The sequence below is a fragment of the Nannobrachium achirus genome, assembly GCF_963921795.1.
Source record: "Nannobrachium achirus genome assembly, chromosome: 16".
In the NCBI taxonomy this organism is placed as follows: domain Eukaryota; kingdom Metazoa; phylum Chordata; class Actinopteri; order Myctophiformes; family Myctophidae; genus Nannobrachium; species Nannobrachium achirus.
Genome location: NC_137823.1, coordinates 2,186,436 through 2,212,987, shown reverse-complemented (window position 1 = coordinate 2,212,987; position 26,552 = coordinate 2,186,436). Strand labels below are relative to the sequence as shown.

Here is a 26,552-nt window from a genome sequence, read left to right as displayed (position 1 = left end):
CTAATGTGTCATGTGAGCTTAGGATATTTTTTCGCTATGTGTTCTACAATTAAGTATTTAAACCATTTAGGCCTAGAATTATTGAATGCTTTAACCAGTGAAAAATAGCAGATATACAAGCTCACAGCTTGTAGCTTGTAGATCTGCTTTTATTTTTTTGAAAAAGTCGTGAAAATGTGTGCAAATCTTTGAATATATGTATTTTCAAAGCAAACGTTTGTAACTCAAATTTTGCTTCTGGGTGGTCCCTGGAACTAAATATTTTGAGATGCGCGTCCGTGGCCAAATACATGTCATTTTGGGGGTCCTTCACATGAAAAGGTTTGAGAACCACTGACATAGTAGTCTCTCAAGAACAAACTGAGTTCCATTTAAGTGAAAAGGATCTTTTCTTTGACGATGGCCAGCCAGATTGCTGACATAGATCTACAATCTCGCAGCGCGGCACTCGGTGCCGTGCTGCGAGCTTGTATATGTGCTATTTTTCAATAGTTAAAGCATAAAATAATGATACACAATAAAGCGTGTGTGCGTGTGTCGTGTGTGTGTGTGTGTGTGTGTGTGTGTGTGTGTGTGTGTGTGTGTGTGTGTGTGTGTGTGTGTGCGCGTGCGTGCGTGCGTGTGTGTTTATGCAAATCTCCTCACAGGGTTCTATCCTCTGTCTGTTTGCCAGGGAGGAGTTGAGCATCAATGTGTCTAGTAGTATGTTCTCCCACACTGCAAAACCAGTGCCTTGATCACTGACTCAGGGCTTAATCCTGATCAATAGTGAGTTCTTCCTGATCTATGAGATCTCATGCGATCGATCACGTTGCCATCGATGCCACCACGACAGATAGACAGCACCAAAGAGGCTTAAGGCTCTAACAGAGTCCAGGGTGAAGAGCTATTCACTTCACCGCGTTGTAGTTTCCTAGCTATCACCTAGGCTTTGTTATGTATTTTTAGGTGATAGCTAGAAAACTACACCGTGGTGAAGTGAATAGCTTTTCACCCTAGACTCTGATAGAGGCTTTAGCGTGAACACACAGTCAGTGGTGGTAAAAGTACTAATTTTTTTTTTTACTTACGTAAAAGTATCAATACTAGAATATACTCTGCTCCATTAAAAGTCTGGAATTCAAAATGTACTTGAGTAAAAGTACGAAAGTATTGGCATCAATATGTACTTAAAGTACCAAAAGTAAAAGTACAACATTTTTGAAAATAGCAGATCTACAAGCTCAGACATCGGACAGACTGGCATTCAGTCGTTTATTGCGACCATAGGTCACAGTTAACTATGAAAACCAGCACATTTTCCGTATCTCTGTCTGTCTGTCTGTCTATAACGCCTGACCCTGTGGTTCCCTTGACACATCACTGTGACATCACAGGTGATATCACAGGTGTCATCACCCATGTAAAAGTCCATATATGGGTATTCCCCAGAATCCCTTTTATGCCCATATATGAAGATCCCTGATGTCATCGACATTCATCACTGGCCAGAAAGCCAAGACATTGACCATATCTGTGTGGCTGGTTCAGATAAGGATCTCCATGTATGGGCATAAAATTGGGATTTGCATGTTGTGATATCATGGGAACCACTCTAACAGAATACCTTTTATGCCCATATATGGAGATCCCTGATGTCATCAATATTAAGCCCATATCTAACAGGACTTCATATGGGAATGCCCATATATGGAGGAAGACAGCCCATATATGTGCGGCTGGTTCAGACAGGGATCTCCATGTATGGACATAACAGGGATGTACTATATACAGTACATGGATCTCCATATATGGGTAACTGGTCCGATATACATCACTGGCCAAATGGCCAAGAATTGTCGCGAAGGCGAGGTCGCATGTCGCCCTGAGGCGTCTTAGTTTATGTTCTACATCCCTCCTCCTGTGTAAGTATGTATGTGTGTGCGTGTGTGCATGGGTAGAGAGAGTAATAGATGTCTAAACTGAGAGTGTGTGTGCGTGTGTGCCTGCATGGGTAGAGAGTAATAGATGTCTAAACTGAGAGCGTGTGTGCAGCGGAGGGAGAGAGACAGAGAGATAGTGGCCAGTGAGAGACAGCAGACCGTGCAGACATCAGTGGCTGATAGCGAGGTCTCCGTGAGAGGCTGGCTGTGCTCCGTTCTCCCCACCGTGCCCTCCTCCTGCCCTTCTCCACCCTGGGGGGCCGTGCCGGTCGCATGGACCCCCTGGTCTCGGCTGGGGGGTCCCTCATGGCTCTGTTTCTCCTCAGCGCTTGGACCTCTGCAGGGGGGAGCTGTTAGGAGATAATGGGAGTGAACTGAAATCCAACATAGGGTTGAGGAGAGCAGCCTGCAAGATATGCCAAGATATGTCTTTCATGTGACATAACAAAAAATGCTACCCGAGAAAGAAAAGGCTTTAGTTGTAATGATAAATTACAGTTTACAATTTAACAGCGATACGATATGCATCACAATACATGGTTGATGATACGATTCAATGATTTAAAATCGATATATTTTAAAGCCGAGATATTTAGCAAAGAAATGAAATCTATATAAAATGTGTAAAAGATCTATTAGTATGGAGGTAATTTCTGTGATTCTCTAGCAAATACAAGGACATTATATTTCAACAAATATGGACAAAACCACACCTTGACATGAACACAGAGATTACACACATTTATCGATAAACCAAGAGTAGCTATATGGAATGGAAAAGTAATTAGACCCTTCTTTTTCATTTTCCCTCTTAAAATTTGCTAAATACAAGGCACAAATACTTAATTTCCATACAATCGATTATTTGCATTGCAAAACAATTCGATACCGATTACCGCATTCTAAAACGATACGATAGAAAGCCAAAACAGTACGATATTTTGCTTTTGCAAACGATATAGTAGATCATTGCAAATTAAAATGGATTTTTCAATTCAGTTACAGTACTACCCGTAATTGCTGGACTATAAGCCGCACCTGAATATAAGCTGCACCAGCTAAATTTAGAACAAAAAACTAATGTTTACATAATATATAAGCTGCACCTGACTATAAGCCACAGGAGCGCCCCTGGTGGCTGTTAGCTGTAAAAATCTCTATATAAATCCTTGTTAAAGACCATTGTAAAACTAACTGGCCCTTAGCTCTAAAAATCTTTATATAAGCCGCACCGTTGTATAAGCCGCAGGGTTCAAAACATGGGGAAAAAGTTGCGGCTTATAGTCCGGCAATTACGGTATATCATTACACCCCTACTTTAGTGTATTTGACGTCTGGTTTACACAGTGTTTTACTGCTGATCACAGCTTGCATGGCATGTTGGAACTCTAACGTATATTAATCTTACGCTGCATGTCAGAATCAGTTTGTTGAACCATGTGAGCTGTCATCTACACATCCATTGCTTTAAAGCCCATACGTTTCATCCTTAAAGATCCTTTTGGCCATGATCCAGATTAATGATATGATTAATAACAAGTTAGACAAGTGTTGATGTTAAACCCACTGCCAGGCTTACTGCTGTAAATAGAGACGTGTTATTGTCCATTCACTGTTTCTGTGATTACTGCTATAAATAATAAGCTTTTATTTATGTCTAGAAAGACGAGAGTGAGTTCTGCCACAAAGAACAAGCATGGGAAACATCCAAAGGAAGGCAGGGTAAGACTTTGGTCCACCAGTTTGTTGCCGTGACAGCAGTCCAGGGGTGCCGCGAGATCATTTGATAATATTTGGAATTTATTTGGACACTTGCAAAAATATTTAGTATCATTTTAAACTTGAAGTACAAAGTTATTTACAAAGTACAAAGTCAGTTCTAACCAAAATGGCTATTATCTCAACATTTTCCTCGCAACATAATCACTAAAATATCGTCACTGTCGGGCAGAAACCTCGTAAAGCAAAGCCCTGCTTCATCATACAAGACCATCGCACAAAAGTAGTGAAAACAGCCGATCTACAAGCACACAACGCCTCGCGATGCGAGGCGTTGTGTGCTTGTAGATCTGCTGTTTTCACTAGTTTAGTACATTTTATAGATGATAAATACAAAACGAACGGTTTTGGACATACAAGGTTTCCACCCGACAACGACGATATGCTATAAATATAAGGTGCTGCTGGGAGTGAAAATTATAATGTAGGGGTGCCTCGGATGAAAATAATATTTATAGGGGTGCCTCTGGCCAAAAAAGTTTGGGAACCCCTGATCTAGTATCGTTTGGTAGCAAGCTTTAGTTTAGCTTGCAGGGCCAATACTACTACTTCATTCAGCAGATGTTTGTGCCTTGCTCGCAGTTAAACAAGGTTTTAAGAAGTCAAAGTGTTCACACTACATTTGTGTCAAAGTTTGGACTTTGCATATTTTGTCACAGTTTATGTCTCACACAGCACATGTAGTCAGGGAAAATTAGCCGAATAACTGTCAAATCTGGGAATAAATTCCTTACCAAACAATTTCTTCACCAATGTGTTCGTAAAGGTGTCTAGTAACATATCAAACAAAGATTGAAATTCAACATCCCTAGCAAAATGTTTGACAGCTAGGGTAATTCTGGGTCTCATTCACTTACTATACACTGTACTATAAGGGAAAAAAATCCCTCCCAAAAATCTGCTTTAAGTGGGATGTGAGGGGTCTAACTAGGTGTTTTTAATTATTCTGAATCCATTGCAAGCATTTGTTTTGCACGAAAAACATTCTTTGGGTTAAAAACAGACCCAAAAGAACTATGCTTTAGTGATGAGTCATCACTTTTCACAGTGGTATGGGGGTCCATCTTTGGCCCAAAGAATGTTTTTTGTGCAAAACAAATGCTTGCAATGGATTCAGAATAATTAAAAACACCTAGTTAGACCCCTCACACCCCACTTAAAGCAGATTTTTGGGAGGGATCATTTTCCCTTATAGTACAGTGTATAGTAAGTGAATGAGACCCAGAATTACCCTAGCTGTCAAACATTTTGCTAGGGATGTTGAATTTCAATCTTTGTTAGATATGTTACAAGACACCTTTACGAACACATTGGTGAAGAAATCGTTTGCTAAGGAATTTATTCCCAGGGTTTTATTAAAATTCCCTGACTAATGTGGTATTATGTATTGTTAGCTATGTCAGTGGTTCTCAACCTGTGGGTCTGGTGGTATCAATGCTAATGTCAGTAGAAACTCATGTGCTTTTCAGCAGCAGGGGAAATGAGGCTAGCAGGATGAATGTGTGGTTCGGTAGCCCAGTTTGTGTAGCAGGTTGGATGCTAGCCCAGCTAACAGGAGTAGTAGGAGCTATACTATGTATTTGTGGATTCAGGGTTGAGAGCAAAGTGAAGATGTTGTTGTTCCGCTCGACAGCAAAGTGAATGCACTGTTATTCCTTCCTGCGTGTATCAGAGAGTGTGGCTTTGTTGGGAACTGGGAGTCAGAGTGTATGTGCGTGCGTGCGCATGTGTGTGCGTGCGTGTGTTGGATGACAAATGCAACCCCCACCTCTGTGGGGAAGGCTGGTAGTGTGATACTGCCTGTTATTGTACTTGGTAGAAACATTGCCCTTGTAATACATTTGTTTGGGAGCTGCAACTCAGTGTGCCGATTTTTACCTCTCTTTGGCTGGGGTGTCACACCAAATTCTGGGCCCTGGGTACAAGGATTCACTGCGGGGCCCCCCATGAATGTTCTTCATAGGGGGAGGGGGTTTAACGCATTTAGAATGGGAACGCGTTATTAAACGCATTATTTTGTGCTTTGACTATTGAAAAATAGCAGATATACAAGCTCACAGCCTTTACTCACATAGCAGATCTTTGTGCAAGCCTTTGAATTTTCAAATCCTAAGGTTTTTTTTGAAAAACCTATGTTTCTATATAGTGGTGCTCAAACCTTTTCATATGAAGGACCCCCAAAATTATATGTATTTGGCCACGGACCCCATCTCAAAATATTTAGTTCCAGGGACCCCCCAGAAGCAACATTTGAGTTACAAATGTTCGCTTAAAAATTACACATTGAACACATTTTCACGACTTTTCAAAAATAGCAGATCTACAAGCTCGCAGCGCGGCACTCGGTGCCGCTATTTTTCAATAGCTAAAGTATAAAATAATGAAGGCCCCTCCACCTTGGGCCCTTGTAACTCAGTCCCACTTTTCCCCCCCTTGTGACGCCCCTGCTCTTGGGTAGTGTGATACTACTGCCTGCTACCAATGCATGGCTGAAAAATGCATCAAATGGTTGCACATCCCAGTCAGCGGTCCCTGAGGGGCTTTAACCCATTTAGGCCTAGAAATTATTGAATGCTTTAACCAGTGAAAAATAGCAGATATACAAGCTCACAGAGAGCTTGTAGATCTGCTATTTTTGAAAAAGTCGTGAAAATGTGTGCAAATCTTTGAATATATGTATTTTCAAAGCGAACGTTTGTAACTCAAATTTTGCTTCTGGGTGGTCCCTGGAACTAAATATTTTGAGATGGGGGTCCGTGGCCAAATAAATATCATTTTGGGGGTCCTTCACATGAAAAGGTTTGAGAACCACTGACATAGTAGTCTCTCAAGAACAGACTGACTGAGCTCCAGTTAAGTGAAAAGGACCTTTTCTTTGAGATTGCTGACATAGAAACACAGGTTTTTCAAAAAACCTTAGAAGGATTCAAAAGACACTTATAGAATCGGGTCAAAATTCAAATTTTCACGATTTAAAAAAAATAGCAGATCTACAAGCTCGCAGCGCGGCACTCGGTGCCGCGCTGTGAGCTTGTATATCTGCTATTTCAATAGTTAAAGCATAAAATAATGAAACACAAAATGTGTACCCGTTCTAAATGGCTTTAATTTTAACATTCTATTCCCACTTCACATTGCGTATTCATGGCAGGGAAAGTCAAATGCAACATCCAAGGTGAGAGCGAGGTAACAATGTCCTGGAGGCTCATCACATGCTGTGCACTTGCAATGTCACAGGTTTCAAACCTGCTGGTGACATTTGTTGACTGTTTGTTCCCCTTTGTGTCTCCTTGCATTGGCAATTGTCTTCCAATAAACCAGGGGTCTTCAACGTTTTCAGGCCAAGGACCCCTTAGTCGAGAGAAAGATGAAGCAGGGACCCCCCACAACCCATAGATACCATATACGTAGTTTCATCGTTTGTGTATTTCGGGTTCACGTAAATTTGTGTTTCCAGATATTTAACAACTTAGTCTGCTCCTTTTTCCCTCTACACGAAACCTCTTGTCCAAAAATAGCCGATCTACAAGCTCACAACGCCTCGCGCTGAGCTTGTAGATCTGCTATTTTTGGCTAAAGTTCTCAGAATATGGATGCTAGGGTTCAAGTGGTTAATATAGAAAAGTAGAAAAAAAAGCTTTATCACACAAAGATTTGGAGGACCCCCTATAGTAACTCTGAGGACCCCCTAGGGGTCCCGAACCCCCTGTTGAAGACCCCTGCAATAAACACTACGCCTACATTTGTATGGAGGGTCGCAATGTGGCGTGTTCGGTGTTGTGATCTTGTCGATCTGCTTTTTGCTGCAATTTATGGCAAATGTTGGTCCATATATGACATGCCCAAAATACTGACAGCAGAGTTAAAGTGGTTCAAGAAATGCAAGCTAAATAGAGAATAGATTATGGGTGAGAAATTAACCCATTCAGAACAGGTACACAGCATTGTGTATTATTATTTTATGCTTTAACTATTGAAAAACAGCAGATATACAAGCTTGCAGATCTGCTATTTTTGAAAAATCGTGAACATTTTAATTTTGACCCGATTCTATAAGTGTCTTTTGAATCCTTCTAAGGTTTTTTGAAAAACCTATGTTTCTATGTCAGCAATCTGGCCAGCCATCGTCAAAGAAAAGGTCCTTTTCACTTAACTGGAGCTCAGTTAGTCTGTTCTTGAGAGACTACTATGTCAGTGGTTCTCAAACCTTTTCATGTGAAGGACCCCCAAAATGATATTTATTTGGCCACGGAACCCCATCTCAAAATATTTAGTTCCAGGGACCACCCAGAACCAAATTTTTGTTACAAACGTTCGCTTTGAAAATACACATATTCAAAGATTTGCCCACATTTTCACGACTTTTTCAAAAACAGCAGATCTACAAGCTCGCAGCGCGGCACTCGGTGCCGCGCTGTGAGCTTGTATATCTGCTGTTTTTCACTGGTTAAAGCGTTCGACAATTCTAGGCCTAAACGGGTTAATTGAAATTCTAAAAAGAAGATTATCCAAATCTACGCATTTTCCCCAAACAAATTGAGCCACATATGTCCACAGTGTTTACCCTTCTCCACCGCCTGGCTCTCAGCAGCAGTGAGCAGGCGGAACCGAGGGGTAAGCAGATTGTCCCATTTTCCTTCCAAGGGTGAAATGGATCTAAAGCTGTAGCTTTTGTCACGACGCAGAATCTGGTGATTGTGTGCAAAATCCATTTCTCTCAGCTCCGAGCCAAAGTATCACGTTACAGCCTCCAAGCTAAGATTAACGTCTCCATTACACCGATTTCATAAATTACACCCAGCCTTTCATCATCGTTTTATTGCATCTGATATCAGACAATTTCTAGTTCTTAATTTTGCAACCAGTAGATACTGATAGTACCATCTGCTTACCTTAATTGACTCCAAATGTAAAGCTATACTATGTAACTTTTTTAATAAAACAAATTGTCCTAACTATTAAATCGCTAAAGTTTTAGAACACCCACTCCGTTAATTTCAGCCCCAAAAGCCTTTTCTTTATATGTTTTCTACTGCGTCGTGTGGCCGTGACCGGGACCTGCATTTCCCGTCAAAATTACGTCAGCTGCATCATTCCGTATACGTGTCTCCCAGATCACACACTACCGGCCAATCACAGCGCAAATCATAAACTACCGGCCAATCACAGCGCGTCTTGCCGTCTTCTCAGGAAGTAGCTTGTCTCAACAGCGGTGTTTACACTGGTGAGGTGTCGTAGCATGTTTCTCCCGAATGCCTGCTCGCAGAGGGACGTGAGACCCCTCTATGGATGCATCTCGGCGAGGCAAAGGCGGACGCAGTGGTTCGCGGCGGCTTCGGGTGAAAACGGACGAAAAAAGCAGACGCGACCGTGTTTTTTTGTAAAATACCTGCAATACCGCTACTGACCAGTAGTTGAGCAACTTCCAGAGTATAGCTATAACGTTTCCAAGACATATGACCTACAATTTTAATGTAAACAATGTCTATCATACATATCATCTCCCATAGGTCTACATGAACCTCTAACCAGAATGGATAAATGGAAAGTCTACCCCAGCAACATATTATAATTCCCTTCCTTAGGACTTCCACGTAATCTCCAATATCTAATCCCTGTTAATTGATGTCTCTTCTAAAACCCTAGATGTGTTTGTGGTGGTTATGGATTCTCTCCCAGAGGGGATAGATTTACAAATGGAATAACAAGAAGGTACTTCCACATGGAAGTGGAACATAATTAAAACGTTTAGGATTGGACCAAATACTGTAGTGATTATGGGGTTAACCACTTGAGCCTGAGTCTTTGTCGTGCACTGGTGTTGCACTGTGAAAATAGCTGACCTACAACTGAGAGCTTGCTGCTATTTTCTTTTTCCACCTGAATTGTAGGTCCTACAATGATGTGCCCAAAATAGGGACGTCAGGTGGAAAGTGGTTAAATGATGAAGCGAACATTATTAACACACTTGTTGCCAGGATTAAAAAGCGACTTTAACATTACATGCCGCCATTTTCTTACCTTTTAACCCATTTAGGCCTAGAATTATTGAATGCTTTAGCAATTGAAAAATAGCAGATATACAAGCTCACAGCGCGGCACCGAGTGCCGCGCTGCGAGCTTGTAGATCTGCTATTTTTGAAAACGTTGTGAAAACGTGTGCAAATCTTTGAACATATGTATTTTTAAAGCAAACGTTTGTATCTCAAATTTTGCTTCTGGGGGGTCCCTGGAACTAAATAATTTGAGTTGGGGGTCTGTGGCCAAATAAATGTCATTTTGGGGGTCCTTCTTATGAAAAGGTTTGAGAACCACTGACATAGTAGTCTCTCGAGAACAGACTAACTGAGCTCCAGTTAAAGGGCCAGTTCACCTCTGGGACAACCAGATCTTATTTCATTGTTGTTTGGGACACGATCAACACAATCCTGAGTTATTTTTTGTGTTCAATCTGTGTTTTGAGATATTTTAGTATTTCAGCATGAATGATGATGCATTTTGCATCATATGATGCATGATGACTCATCAAAGAAAAGGACCTTTTCTTTGACGATGGCTGGCCTGCTGACATAGAAACATAGGTTTTTCCAAAAACCTTAAGAAGGATTCAAGGACACTTATAGAAACCGGTCAAAATTCAAATTTTCATGATTTTTCAAAAATAGCAGATCTACAAGCTTGCAGAGCGGCACTCGGTGCTGCGGTGTGAGCTTGTATATCTGCTATTTTTCAATAGTTAAAACATAAAATAATAATACACTATAATGTGTACCCGTTCTAAATGGGTTGATGTACACGAAGTCATTGTAATAATATTATGTGCTTTATAAATAAAGTCTGAGTTGAGTTGAGTTGAGACATGTACAGCCACGGTGTGCTGTGTGCTGAAACCATACAACTACTCACCATTCCGCGGCAAGAAGCGGAACACGGGAATGAGAACGTGGCCTGTGCCGGTGACACTGGCCAGCGCCTTCTCGCCATCCAAGATGGACAGACGGATCAGTACGTCTGGTCTGGAAGTCTGGAACTGGACCGTTCCCACCTGGTCTTCTGTGACCTTGACGGAAAAGCTGTGGGAAAACATTCAGAAGTGGTGGGAGGGTCCGTAACGCTGCATCTGAAATGCCACCTCAAAAATGTGTTAATAAGGCCGGATTTACACTGCAGTCAAATCCTGCAAGTGACCAGATCTGATCTGTGCGTTCTGACTGATTTTAACAGCGGCAGCCCAAACCTACCCTGCGGGGACATATCTGCTTTGGTTACCGTGGTAACGACGTCGGCGTCATGACGTTACGTCACTACGTCGACGCTAGTTGATTACGTTCAGGAAATGCGACATAATAGACCATAGTAAACACACGTTACAATATTGTTTTTCTCTCTTTTCTTTATTCTTCTCTCTCTTTTCTCTCTTCTCTCTTGTTTTTCTCATGTGCTCAGCACGCTGTAATCAAATAGTAAATACTTGCGCTCTGTAATGACGTCATTACAGTGGAGCTCCGCACGCTCGGTTCGCGCTGCAAGTGACGTTTGGACAGTTTGATGTGACTTGCGTATAACTCTATGGGGTGGATGTGGTTACTGCTTTCAGACTGAGACAGATGTCCTCAGATCCGAAACCACCTCTGGATGTGGTTTTTCAAAATCGGATTTCATGTGACCTGCATGTGACCTGTCTGGATTTAGACTATTCAAAAAAAACAGATTCCACTTTTGATGTGACTCAGATCTGATTCAGGCTAGATTTCAGTGGCAGTGTAAAGCCTGCCTAAAGCATACGGTAATATGACAGTTGTCCTCACTATACAGGAATAAAGGTAGCACGTTTATATTAAATAAACAGCTCATCTAGTGCTGTAAAACATTTGGTGAAATGTGGCTACAATAAATAAGCAACTACAACCACAATTTCACAGAATTGCATTCTCTCTAGTTTGTATTTGTCACATTCCTAAGACAAAACATTGATTATAGTGAAAGTACCCCCATTAATTCTGGATGGGGACCCAAATGCATCCGGAATCAATAGGGATACATTTATTGTAATCAAATTATCGTCTTAGGAATACAAACAAAACCAAAAAATATCATTGAACTCAAGTCTCCATGGCGTGAGTAATCTATAGGAAAAAAGTCATGTTGGGGGTGAACTACTCCTTTAAGATCTTCCTCTTCTCTCAGGGTAAGGGTTGATCTCTCTCTCTCTCTCTCTCTCTCTCTCTCTCTCTCTCTCTCTCTCTCTCTCTCTCTCTCTCTCTCTCTCTCTCTCTCTCTCTCTCTCTCTGTCTCTCTCTTCTCTCTCTCTCTCTTTCTCTCTCTCTCTCTCTCTGTCTCTCTCCCTCCCTCTCTCTGAGAGTGTGTATGCGAGGTGTTAATGTATCCTATGTGGGTGTACAGTATGCATGAGATGTGTGGGTGGGGTCATAAATTATGTGTCATGATGGCAATGTTTTATTTTATGTGTGTGTGTGTGTATGTGGGTGGACAACTGTATCTGAGTATCTGTATACTGTAGATACAGAATATATGTTTTATTGTCTTTTTGTGAAGCACATTGAGTTCAACGTTACATAAATAAAATGGAATTGACTTATCGGCAGACATGGTTTGAAGAAGCTTAACTGGCCTCTGTCTTACCGACATATGATGTTTGTGTTGTTAGGAACGTAGTAATCCCTGAACTCCTTCACGGTGAAGTTGTTGACTGGAGTCTCACGGACCAATTCTGGAAGCGGTTCCCTTGAACCAATCAGACGCAGTCTCCACTTGGCACCAACCAGAGGAGCTTCAGGTGTCTTCATCTCTGCCACGAAGGTGTAACCACACTGAAGGAGAGATTTAGACATGACAAGAAATGTTCACCAAGAGTTTGGTTTAAGAGTTTGGTTCATGAAGTGTGGGTCATGACCGAAAGTATAAGGTCTCTGGTACAAGCAGCCGAAATGAGTTTTCTCAGAAGGGTGGCTGGTATCTCCCTTAGAGATAGGGTGAGAAGTTCAGTCACCCGAGAGAGACTTGGAGTAGAACCGCTGCTCCTACACTTGGAAAGGAGTCAGCTTAGGTGGTTCGGGCATGTAGTACGGATGCCCCCTGAGCGCCTTCCTAGGAAGGTCCTCAATGCACGTCCCACTGGGAGGAGACCCCATGGCAGACCTAAGACCAGATGGAAGGATTATATCTCCAAACTGGCCTGGGAACGCCTCGGTATACTCCCTGAGGGAGTGGAGGAAGTTGCTCAGGATAAGGAAATCTGGAAGTCTCAGTTGGAACTGTTACCCCCGCGACCCGATTCCGGATAAGCGATTGAAGATGGATGGATGGATGAAGAAATGTTCAGAGTGTGTCTGTTTGTGTGTGAGAGAGAGAGAGAGAGAGAGAGAGAGAGAGAGAGAGAGAGAGAGAGAGAGAGTGAGAGAGAGAGAGAGAGAGACTTTTAACCTTTAAAATACCCTTTATTAATCAGAACGGGTACACATTATTATGTATCATTATTTTATGCTTTAACTATTGAAAAATAGCAGATATACAAGCTCACAGCGCGGCACCGAGTGCCGCGCTGCGAGCTTGTACATCTGCTATTTTTAAAAAATCTTGAAAATTTGAATTTTTACCCGATTCTATGTGTCTTTTGAATCCTTCTAAGGCTTTTTTGAAAAACCTGTGTTTCTATGTCAGCAACGTGGCTATAGCCATCGTGAAAGAAAAGGTCCTTTTCACTTACATGGAGCTCAGTTAGGGGGCGTTCTCACCCAAAGTCCGCTTAAAAGGTCCGGATCAGGGACCAAATGTTTACATTGTTGCATTTTGAATTTGGTCCGGTTAGCGTTCACACGGGACTTTTGTTAAAAGAACCAAATATGTAAACAACTGACACGTGGTCATACAGTCGGCTGTTGATCTATTGACAGAATAGGCTATTCCTATGGAAAATTGCTTCACTGCCTATTCCAATTAATTTTGTGTTATTAATCACAGCCGCTTCCTATATATCTTTTTTTAAAGAAGCTGTAGGCCTAAGCTTTTAAATCCGTTATTTTTGTGCACCACACCCGATGACATGGACATACTGCCGTCCCAGCAACAACGTGAAGAGTTTGACTCGTGCACGCCTGTCCTCAGGGAACAGCGAGAGAGCGAAAATCCTAATGCCTCGAAAGAAAAGCCAAGTTTGACTTTATTCTGTGTTGTGGTCGTTTGGATGGAGGTTGTGCGCGCAGCGCGCCCGCCGCGCCGCCTCCTCCTCCTGTGTTATACACAAGATGGTGACCTTACTTTTATTTGTGACTGTATGTGTCAAAACAAACAATGATCACCGTGTTCGGAGAGCGACCCCTGGAGTCACCGCACACGATGGGTCACCAGTTTCCATGTAGCTAACAAGTCACCGCAGCGCCGGCTCACAGGGAGAGGAGATGATACAATTATTAACGTGTAGCCTACTGCAGGTCATGAAGACATATCAGCGGTCGGGTCATATCAATAATGATTCCCGTAAGAAATTCATGCTTTTAGAACTAATTATTAATCCAGCTTCACAACTGCAATTAACAAAGATTGATGAGTGTAGTCTGTTGTAGCCGAAGTTACAATTGCTTCACGAGTAGTCGTTTATTATTTTTTCCATATTGTTTTTCAATGAACAACACACAATGCAGAATGTAGTAGGCTGATCAGACATAAGTTTGGTCCTCTATAAAGTCTGGCTCCGTTTACACCAGCAGAGGACCGGACCATGGTCCGTTTGGAAGGGGACCGAGTCCTGCCTTTTCAAGAGGACCATGGTCCGGACCAAACAAAGGGACCATGGTCCCTTTGCACGTTCACACCAGCGGACCAAAGGAGAAAGAGGACCATGGTCCCTTTTAAGCGGACCAAATAACCCTGGTGTGAACGCCCCCTGTTCTTGAGAGACTAACTATGTCAACTTTTTCATGTGAAGGACCCCCAAAATGATATGTATTTGGCCACGGAGCCCCATCTCAAAATATTTAGTTGCAGGGACCACCCAGAAGCAAAATTTGAGTTACAAACGTACATACATACATATATTCAGAGATTTTCACACATTTTCACAACTTTTCAAAAATAGCAGATCTACAAGCTTGCAGCGCGGCACTCGGTGCCACGCTGTGAGCTTGTATATCTGCTATATTTTCAATAGTTAAAGCATTCAATAATCCTAGGCATAAATGGGTTAAAATCTTAAAAATCGTACATTATACGGTACGCTCATAAGGTACAAAAAAAAACGCTGCCACCTTAACCTAAAAACAAGGCCAAACACTGACTAAATCATCAGGCACCACTGAACAGATGACATCATCGCTGCCCGATGTTGAGCAAAAACATCCAGGCTTTCATTGCTTTATGAAATGTAAAGTCAATCCAAACCCTTGCCCTTTCCAGTGAAATACACTGACTACTCCTGAATCACTCCTCTTTGTATCTTGTTTGGCCTTGTGAGATGGATTGACATTGTTTGCTTCACCCAACAAAAAAACGAAACAATTGCCACTTTTCGGCACCATTTTCCTGTAGCCTGGACCCTTTAGACCACATTACATTTAATCTCTCAATCTCATAACACCAGCCCCAGCATTGATGACACGTGCATATGTACCACAGAGAAAGAAGAGCTTTACCACAACATGTACCTTTGACATTCCACTCATTTAAAACAAGCCTGCAAAATGCCAGGTTAAGCGCAAGCCGCAAGTCATTGCAGAGTAGTTCACCACTTTTCAACCTGTCTTCATATAATAGGTCCTCACTAATGTTCATGATAAAATATCACAATTTTTTTCTACTCAGTTCCAAGTCTCCTAGGAGAGCTGTGGGAAGTTCAGAATCCATCGTCTTGTGACATCATCATTTTCCAAAAAAAGAATTTAATCAATATTTTTGAAAAAAATATTTAGATTGTTATTATCGCGAGAACAATGGCTTCCACTTTAAAATTGCAACTTTTCAGGAATAGAAAGCCTGCCTTTTCTATAAGCTGGATTGGCAATCGATGATGTCACAAGACGATGGGTTTCTGACCTGCCCACAGCCCTCCTCTGAGAAAAAAAAAAAAAAAAAAAAAAAAAAGCTATTTTTGAGTGAGGACCAATTATATGAACACTAGCTCTTACCCGTTCAAAGATATGAGCTCTGAAATGATGTGCAGTGTGTGGGTTATGGGGTGTGCACTCGTGCACACAGTATATGAGGGATGGAAAGTAACTTTAACTGGTGCTTACATGATAATATGTAGGAGCATCAATGTAAGAAATACCCGTTTCGTTTAATGGCTACAGAGATACTGTGTACCGATCTGCATGATTTTTGGACAACATCTGTAACAGGGCCAGACAACCCCCCTTTAAACAAATATATATATGAAGATTTTTCAACATGGAAACGATTATGACGATTATGAAAAATAATCGTGATTATGTAAAATAATTGCGATTAGACGATTATGTAATAATTGTGACAGCCCTACCAAGGGACAGAATGGGGTAACGGTAAGCCATTTACCATGAGAGGTCGTGGGTTGTTGGCTGATTTACCACTGTTTCAGGGTTGTGGCACGAGGCGAATGGTAAATTGCTTTTCTACCACTTTTACCATATAAATGAAAGAAAACACAGTTGTAACTTGCAAGGATCTTTAGTTACAATCATTAATTGTTTCAGTGGGCGGGGTCCATAAGCCAACTCAAGGTTGTTGACTGATTTACCACTGTTTTAAGCCAATCAGAATCCAGTATTTGAACATGTGACCACAAAAAGTGGTAGAAATTAGGTTTTAAAACGTGCACGGACCTTGTTGGGCTGGTAGACATGAGGGGCCACTTTGTTAAAGACCCTGGGCAGCTCCTCCCCTGTGTCGTTGTCGATGACGTGGAGCACACAGGAAGACACCGGAGAGGTGACCATCGGTACCAGCAACATCCTCTGAGGAACCACCAGCACCTCTCTGGAACGCAGTAGAGCAGGGGTCTTCAACAGGGGGTCCGGGACCCCTAGGGGGTCCTCAGAGTTACTACAGGGGGTCCTCCAAATCTTTGAGTGATAGAACGTTTTTTTTTCTCCTTTTTTTATATTAACAACTTGAACCCTAGTGTCCATATTCTGAGAACTTTGGACAAAAAAATTAGCTGATCTACAAGCTCACAACGCCTCGCACTGCGAGGCGTTGTGAGCTTGTAGATCGGCTATTTTTTAGTAAAGAGCTTTGGAAAGAAGGGGAAAAAGAGCAGACTAAATGAAGCGTCAGCGTTAGTTTATGCAGGACATGGGAGTCAAGTTGCTGCTCGGCTGTAGTCAGTTGTCAGTCAGCTCTGTTCTCATACCTCATTAACATATCTGCTGGTCATTATGTCACATGACTGCCATACTCCAATCAAAGCTCTCATCAGTAGGGGAGGCTCCTTAAATAGAGCTTGCTTCTCTACCAATGCTTGGTTCCGGAGCTTCGGAATCATTTGCTGCTTGCCTCCACCACCCCAGCCTCCACCTTTGCACGATCAGTCTGGCTAAATACTTGTGATTGTCTGATTAAGTTACATGTCAATGTAAAGTACTGTGATCTTGAGTTTCATGTCAATGTTGTTAAACTCAATACTGTGATTTTGACTAAGTTCATGTCAATGTTGTTAAGCTCAATACCGTGATAAGTTCATGTCATGTTAAGCTCAAGACTGTGATCTGATTACGTTACATGTCATGGTTATTGCTCTTTTGCTATTCTATCCCTATGGGGGGGATTGTTATGCGTTCCCTGATTTTGCTAAGCATGCTCAGAAAAGCCTGCACAAAATTCAGGGAGCATCTCCGAACACGGAGCCCTTCAAACGCCAAAATTAACTGCATTCCATTTACGCAATAAATGGTTAAATCTGCTTGACCTGTATTCAGTTTATGCAATAAATGGTTAAATCTTCTTGACGTGAATGTTCGTGCCTAAAGTACAGAGTGAAAGGTCAAGTTCATTAACTATTGACATGATTCCCAAAATACACTGATGATTGTGCTGTCAAACAATGAAACTATGGGATCTATGAACAGGTTGTGGGGGTCCCTGCGTCATCTCTCTCTCAACTAAGGGGTCCTTGGCCTGAAAACGTTGAAGACCCCTGCTGCAGTAGAGGCAACGGAAGCAACGGTAAAGCCGTCAGACTGGTCAAACAGTGGTGGGAAAAGTACTCTCACGTTTTACTTAAAGGTGATACACCATGCATTTAAAAAGTATTTATGTCATATTGTTTATGTCCCAAAAACGTTTTTCAAAAGGTTTGAGGCTAAATTACCACTCCTGAATAGAGAGCCTCTCTCATTTTTGAATGGCTCTCAGAGCATTTCAGCTGCAGTACCACCTTTGGCCTGAACTGCGCCACCCCCCCAAAATCGTTTTGAAAAAAATATATTTTTTTGAAAAAAAAAATCTTTTGAAAAAAAAATTTTTTTGAAAAAAAAAAAAAAAAGAAAATCTTCAAAAACGGCCGATGATGACGTCACAATCGGCAGCAAATCTGGACAGCCTGTTTTAAGAACCTGTGGGATACTTTTAACCTTTGCCTTCTCAAAACCAGAGAAAGACGGTCAGAAATGGGACTTTGTGAGGATAGAAGGTGCTAGTGGGACCCCAAAAAAAGGTTTTAAAATAGGAAAAGTGAAATTTCATGGTGTATCACCTTTAAAGTTGGAATGTCATGCAAAAACAAGGTGAATATAAGGATAGTTGTTTGGCTAATATTGTTGATGACGTCACGCCTCGCCTCTACTGTACCTACTGTACTGTCTGTCACCTGGAGGGAGAGCTGACTGCAGTGAGAATGCGAATTGTTATAACAACATTTTTAACTAGCAGTTGCAGCTGTAAAAATGATAAAGATTCTGCAACTTTTCATGGCATATTTACCGCAAAAAAATTACACGTTTTCAACAAACTAGCCGTCAAAAATGAGTTTCCAGGCTCTGGCTTTTCCCCTCCCATGCTCAGGGCATGTTTAGCGGCTGTGTCCAGCGCTCTAGTCGCTCTCAGAAAGAAGAAACAAAGAAATATCTGGACTACTATTTTTGCGAGAGATGAACGCACACTAAAGGTAAAATAACCTTCAAGGCCGATATTCTCCTTTAAGACCCATTTAGGCCTAGAATTATTGAATGCTTTAACTATTGAAAAATAGCAGATATACAAGCTCAGCTGCGAGCTTGTAGATCTGCTATTTTTTTTTAAAAGTCGTGAAAATGTGTGCAAATCTTTGAATAGCTATATGTATTTTCAAAGCGAACGTTTGTAACTCAAATTTTGCTTCTGGGTGGTCCCTGGAACTAAATATTTTGAGATGGGGGTCCGTGGCCAAATAAATATCAGTTTGGGGGTCCTTCACATGAAAAGGTTTGAGAACCACTGACACAGTAGTCTCTCAAGAACAGACTAACTGAGCTCCAGTTAAGTGAAAAGGACCTTTTCTTTGGCGATGGCTGGCCAGATTGCTGACACAGAAACATGGGTTTTTCAAAAAACCATAGAAGGATTCAAAAGACACTTATAGAATCGGTCAGAATTCTAATTTTCACGATTTTTCAAAAATAGCAGATCTACAAGCTCTGCTATTTTTCAATAGTTAAAGCTCAAAATAATGATACACAATAATGTGTACCCGTTGTGAATGGGTTAAGCTACTGCCTCATGTGTGCAGTGTGTGCCATGTGTCTTCATGCCCTCACCTGAAGACCAGGACCCAGGGGCTCGCCGTGTCCAGCAGCGGCACAGAGTAATCAGAGAAGATGATCCTGGTCCACTCGTCCTGCTGACAGGGGAACAACTCTGCTGTCTGCCCACAGTGGCTGAGCATATACCTGCGTGACAGAAGAACAACAGGACATGAGTGTGTGTGTGTGTGTGTGTGTGTGTGTGTGTGTGTGTGTGTGTGTGTGTGTGTGTGTGTGTGTGTGCGTGCGTGTGCGTGTGTGTGTGTGTGTGTGTGTGTGTGCAAAAACATTTTGCACTGTCTGTGAGAATGTACAAACATTCCTGTGTCAAACCCTCCATGTTTCACCTCTGTACTCAAAATCCTGAAATCTTTGCACATCTCTCTGCTAATACACCAGATGTTGTTGTTGTCAATGAAGGAGACAAACAGTGGCCTGTACCTTTGATTCTAGTCTAGAGGAAGCATTTATGACCAAAGTCATTAAATACCAGCCGCTCCTAAGAACCATCACAGAGCTAGGCTATAGGTGCAATCTATTTGTGTTCATCTTTGGCAGCCTTGGACATGTACATAGGTTGGTTGTAAGAGGCTTCCAACAACTTGGGATGCCAAAAAAAGCAGCTAAACAGCTTGCAAAATTCTGTGCAATCTCTTCTACTATCGGTAGTCGCCAAATATGGCGTTGTACCCTTGAATGGTTTGTGGATATTGGATAGTTGTCCAAGATAAGATGACTGTACATTACTTAAAGCACCTTGTAATATTTGTGTCCTTGTATTGTATCTCCTATGTGGACATAAATAAATGATTGAAATGTGTGTGTGTGTGTGTGTGTGTGTGTGTGTGTGTGTGTGTGTGTGTGTGTGTGTGTGTGTGTGTGTGTGTGTGTGTGTGTGAGAGAGAGAGAATTAGTGGGGAGGGTTTCAGTACAGGCAAGGAGAAGGGACGTGCAGAGAATGTTAGAGGGGCAGGGGCTGAAATTTCTAAAAGGGCCTTTTGGTGAAAATATTGAAAATAGCAGACTTCCAAGCTCGGGGGGTCGGCTTGGGGGTCGGCTATTTTCGGTACTTGATCCCACACAAAAATAAGCATAATGAAGTCAATACTGGAGATGTGGCGTAACGGCATGGATTTCTACACAGAGAGGGCAATTCTTTCAACATAAGATAATGCATTCAAGTTCAGGAGAGTTTGGACAAGGCAATTCTCTTGAATGCTGCCTTCAGGTATGGCATGGAAAGAGGGCATTTGCATTTCTTTCACCATAGTAAAAACAGCATTCATGATCTGGAGAGGGCACTTTTTACAGACAGATAAAAGGGCAGGGGCTCAAGCCCCCTTTGATGTCTATGTGTGCACGTGCCTGGCAAGGAGGTAAGGATTCATCTGCATAACATTTAACTTTAAGTGTCATTGAGCTGCAGAGCCATGGTGCTGGTCTCTGCTATGGCTTATTAATTCATGTGAGCCATAGATGAATCACTCACTCACGGACTCTTGCAGCTTAAAATAATTCTGTTATTCTGTGTTCTGGTTCCCATCAAGGATCCCTCTGAATGACATAATTAAAAACTCATTCACTTCAATTCTGGAGAGAAGCATTGTGAAGGAGAGGGAGAGCAACTCTGTGTGTGTGTGTGTGTGTGTGTGTGTGTGTGTGTGTGTGTGTGTGTGTGTGTGTGTGTGTGTGTGTGTGTGTGCATGCGTGCGTGCGTGCGTGCGTGCGTGCGTGCGTGCGTGCGTGCGTGTGTGTGTGTGTGCCTGTGTGCGTGTGTGTGTGTGTGTGTGTGTGTGTGTGTGTGTGTGTGTGCCTGTGTGTGAGAAAGGGAGTGAGAACGCAAACAAAGCAACCACTTTGCCACCCTGGTCAGAATAGCCGATGAAAACGGCATGAACCTACAGACACCGGAAGTGACGTAAGTGCTACGGTTAACGGAAGTTACGTCATGCATTGCAGTCCGTTTACATAAAGATTGTAGCTCTTAACTCGCTCTTAACACATTGCCTGCCCCACGTTTTTTATTAAACTCTTCCAAAACATGTCAGGGTTTTGGAGCATTTTGACTCATTTGTAATGTAATATTTTGAAAATTTGTTTCTATGTCTATGAACAAATTGAGTATATCGATGGAAAGATTAAAATCTATACTTTATAAAAAAAAATAAACAAGAGTTTTATGTTCCATGATGATTTTTCAATGAATTTATTAGCGACTACTGCGCCTGCCCCAAATGGCCTAATTTGTTTAAAAAGGCTAGAAAAAAGGCTTTTTATGAAATAACATGAATAAGTCTCTTATTGGGTTGATTTTGTTGTTTCAAGCCAATAATTGGCACTGTGGCACTGTGTACTCAGTCTCAACACACACGCACACACTCACACACATGCATGCGCATGCACGCGCACGCGCGAACGTCACGAAGCACAAGGACCACCCTGAGCTCCTCCTATGACATTTCAGGCACACACACAAACACACGCGCGCACACACACACACACACACACACACCCCACATGCGCGCGCACATCCACATGCGCGAGCACGCACGCGCCCCTGTGGAACACCTGTGTTCAGTGGCGTCAGTTCAGAACAAGCTAAGGTATGGCAACATGACTGGTGTCTTGCACGCGTGCCCTCGTGCAGGCACGATGAAAAGTACATTTTTATTATTTCCCCCTGTAGCCAAGGTATGGCATTGGCAGCTGCATACCCCTGCCATACCCAATTGACGCCCCTGCCTGTGTTATGTCACGTGATTTCTTAGCTAACGGAAACTCAGATCGATGCAGAGAAAAGTTTGCTGGACCATTGGATCATTTTCCTTACTGTTGTTTAGCCACATGGATTATAGTTTTACGAGCCAGCAGACTGTTTGTTTATCAATGGAATATCTTTACGAGCCAGGAGTGCACTGGGGGGGAGGAGGTGACAGTGTATCAGGTAGGACCCTGGTTTTTTCCGTTTTTTTCATTGTGTGTCGTGTCGTATGGATGGATGTTGTTTTGCTGCGTGTGGCCAGGGGTGTCGCACCAAAATCTGGGCCCTGGCCACAAGGATTCACTGCGGGACCCCCATGATTGTTCTTCATAGGGGGGATTTCAAAAATAGCAGATGTACAAGCTCGCAGAGTGCCGCGCTGTGAGCTTGTAGATCTGCTATTTTTCAATAGCTAAAGTATAAAATAATTATGTCCCCTCCACCTTGGGCCCTAGTAGTGTAGGGTTTCAACTCGCACTCCCCCCTTGTGACACCCCTGTGTGTGTGCGCGTTCTACACACTCACTCCTCCTCTCCCACTATAAATACAGAGTGTCTTCACCTAAATACACTCAAATCTAAACGAATTCTACTGTCATCTCTAGGCTATCAATCAACTATCTAAACTCTAACTCTAACTATAAATATCCTATATTCAAATCTCAACCGAGCCACCCAACCGATCTTTTTTTTTCTTTCTTTTTTCTCCTCAGCTGGCTAGCTGGCTAGCCTGGCTTGTCGCGTCTAAAACAGCTGCAGACTTTTCTCCCTCTCTCTCTCTTGTATTTGGATTGCCTGATAACATGTATTTCAATGCAGTTTTTTGACCTTTTTTCTTCATTCACGTGAATGACCTGGTTCCCTTTGATGTTGCCCTACTGTATTAAGTCACAGGCAGCACCGGAGCACCATCAATTGTAAAACAATGAAAAGACTATAGAACGTTTATAAACGGGCTGGGCGGTAAATAGCTGGGCAAAATAGAACGTTTATAAACGGGCTGGGCGGCAGATGTGTTAAAGGTGATAAACCATGAAAATTCACTTTTCCTATTTTAAAACCTTTTTTTGGGGTCCCACTAGCACCTTCTATCCTCACAAAGTCCCATTTCAGTCTTTCTCTGGTTTTGGGAAGGTGGAGGTTAAAAGCATCCCACGGGTTCTCAAAACAGGCTGTCCAGATTTGCTGCCGATTGTGACGTCATCTGCCGATTGTGACGTCATCATAAAAAAAAAAAAAAAAAAAAAGGAAAAGAAAATCTTTAAAAAAAAAAAAAAAAAAAAATCAAAAGGATTTTGGGAGGGGGGAGGGGGGGGTGGCGCAGTTCAGGCCAAAGGTGGTACTGCAGCTGAAATGCTCTGAGAGCCATTCAAAAATGAGAGAGGCTCTCTATTCAGGAGTGGTAATTTAGCCTCAAACCTTTTGAAAAACGTTTTTGGGACATAAACAATATGACATAAATACTTTTTAAATGCATGGTGTATCACCTTTAATAGGTGTCTTGTCAGAATATGAAAAAACAATAACATCCGGTGAAATTCTCCCGGCGGAGGTAGCACCGTTTCATGCTGTTTCAGCCTATGGTATGAGTAAGCCTGGCTACGCGAGGCTACCACTTTGCAGAGATCCTACAGACTACCACTGTGTCTACACCTTTAACTTATATAGGCTACTACTGACAAAGGCAAAATATCACATAAGGTTTTCCAAAGCCCACACCGCCAAAGACGCAGGTTTTTTTTAATCTAGATGGCGCTCTACACTAACCTATGGGTTACCATTTGTTTTGGACAAACAAACAAACGGTTTGGACATACAAGGTTTCCACCCGACAACGACAACATATATTATAACACACCCCATCACACTGTGTCGCATCGCAACGCGTTGTGAGCTTGTAGATCTGCTATTTTCAAACATGTTGGACTTTTAGTTTTGGTACTTTAAGTACATTTTAATGTCAACACTTTCATACTTTTACTCAAGCACATCTTGAATTCTGGGCTTTTACTTGTAAGGGTGCCCTCAAACCAAAATACCTATGAGAGTGGAATCCGCGTTCCGCCAATGCATTTCAATGAGAAGGGAGCATTTTTTGCAGAAATCCTCTGCTGGCATAAAAAAAAACGCTTCACTCTCATTGAAATGCATTGGTGGAACGCGGATTCCACTCTCATAGGTATTTTTGTGTGAGGGCACCCTTACAGAGTATTTCTACATTGCAGTATTGATATTTTTACTTAAGTAAAATATGTGAGTACTTTTTCCACCACTGCTGGCACGAGGACATTGAAGGGACGTGGTTTTATCAACATGGCACGGACTGAAGAGAATGGACAATTTCACGGCTCTGCCCTGATCTAGAGCAGAATGGATGCCTCTGTTGAGCAGCACAGCCAACCCGCTGACTGTACACACACACACACACACACACACACCCACCAGACCTGCGCTTGCTCGCTCGCGCGCCTCCCCAGGCGGCGGGTCATTCGGCAGAACGCCGCTAGCCGATTGGAGCGGAGGCAGGATAAACAGCAGATGGTTACCACCGGGAAAAGATGGAAGACAATGTGGAAAAATACTCCCCGTCTGGCCTCGGCAGGACGGCCAGGAGAGGAGAGCAGAGATTCTGGGCATGCGGTGAAAGAGGGAGGCTAAACGGATGCCACGTGAAGCAGCATCATGGCTGGCAACGCTGTACCGTAGCCTGTGTGTACCCAAGCCATGGTGCAATTATGGTTCCATAAAAATACAGTTCAGATCCCAGTTCCATGGGGCTGGTTTACACTAATGATGAGCGAGTTATTTATAATTATACTTATATACTTTATACACATGTACAGTTGAGGATGCTTCTTTCATCTCTCTTTGCTCTTTTGCACTCTCTTTCTTTTCTACGCCAATATCATCATTATTATTATCCTTTTAGATTTTGTTTTTGCCATTATTGTATTGTTTGCTGTTATTATATACTACTGCATTGTCTGAAGGAAGCCGAACAAGTTTTACTCTTATGTACCTGTACAAAAGACATAACAATAGTACAACCTTGAACCTTGAGTTGGTTGTTAGAACGCAATGTACAAAATATTGCTGAAATCTGCGACGGTACAGCTAGACAGTCCTGAATATTAGGGTTTATCACTGTGCACAAATGTGGCTTCATTTTAAGTACCGTTCCCTATTGAGCTTGGCACATTTCCTGGGGCAAGCTACCCAGATCACTCATGTCACTCATACTATTTTGATTTTCCACTGTCCGCTACTAAGGGGCAGTTGCGATTTCCTGCCTTGTTACTGACTTGTATTCCAAATGGTCAATGGTAAGTAGCCTACATACTTTCAGTTGAAGTTTATGCTATGTGTTAGGGCATTCACCAAATATTCAAATATTTGAATATTCGAATATCAAAGTCACTATTCGATGTTGTTCACCGAAGTCGAATATTCGCTTATTTGAATTTTTGTATTGTTTTCTCTTTAAATATAGTCTCTCTCTATATATAGTTTAAAAAACTTGGCTAGATAGGAAGTCATAAGAATGAGTTGTCAATGCCCCTGGTGGATGAATGTGTTAATGCTCTATACCAGGGGTTCTCAAACCTTTTTAGGCCGTGACCTCCAAAATAAACTGGGGACCCCCACCACTTGGAACTGTAGGTATTACATTTAATGTGACTCGGTTCCGCAGATACATATTGTGAAAATAGCAGATCTACATGCTCACAATGCTTGTGAGCATGTAGAACGGCTATTTTCACAATGTTCGCCTCTTGCTTACTTAATATTTGACAGTTTGGCCAGTCCTGTCGAATATTCGACTATTCGAATACTTTGAGATAGAATAATTAGAATACTAAAAATCACTATTCGTGAATGCCCTACTTGTTCCTGTCTTGTATTCCAAATTCTCAATGTTAAGTAGCCTACATACTTTCAGTTGAAGTTCATGCTATGTGTATGTATGCCTATTCTTTCCTAAATGTGTGAAGACAGTAGACAGCGTGAAGTGAGTGAGATGAAAAAACCTGGGTGAAATCTGCCGATCACCATAGGTACAGTATTTGCGCAATGTTTATGCATGGTTTACCATAACAGGGACGTAGCATGTCTCTCTGCCTCTGATTCAACACTCTGCCACACCTCTGCAAGGGTCTTGGATGCTCTGAGATTCTCCTTTGTGCCTGGATAGACATTACACGCAGGCACGCACGCAGGCACACACACACAAACACACACACAGAGAAAGTCATTTGGCATCCATAAAGATGAAAAGACGATCCACCTTGACGTGAAAGACACGAATATATCATTATTTTAGCTGACCCAGATCCATCAGGGTCTGAATGGCTGAATACAGCAATTCAGCGATATTTTTGGT

At 42.2% G+C, this 26,552-nt stretch overlaps 1 protein-coding gene across 1 annotated transcript in view; it reads right to left on the bottom strand.

Moving 5' to 3' along the window:
* The window catches only part of adgb (androglobin), a gene marked incomplete at both ends in the record, with an annotated part of 172,218 nt that overhangs the window by 33,845 nt on the left and 111,821 nt on the right, over positions 1 to 26,552 (bottom strand). Inside the window, 6 exons of the mRNA XM_080744164.1 lie at positions 2,082 to 2,272; positions 10,608 to 10,774; positions 12,345 to 12,532; positions 16,517 to 16,670; positions 19,427 to 19,558; positions 26,262 to 26,355. Coding sequence (XP_080600290.1) covers positions 2,082 to 2,272; positions 10,608 to 10,774; positions 12,345 to 12,532; positions 16,517 to 16,670; positions 19,427 to 19,558; positions 26,262 to 26,355 — 926 coding nt within the window. The remainder of the gene's footprint in view (positions 1 to 2,081; positions 2,273 to 10,607; positions 10,775 to 12,344; positions 12,533 to 16,516; positions 16,671 to 19,426; positions 19,559 to 26,261; positions 26,356 to 26,552) is intronic.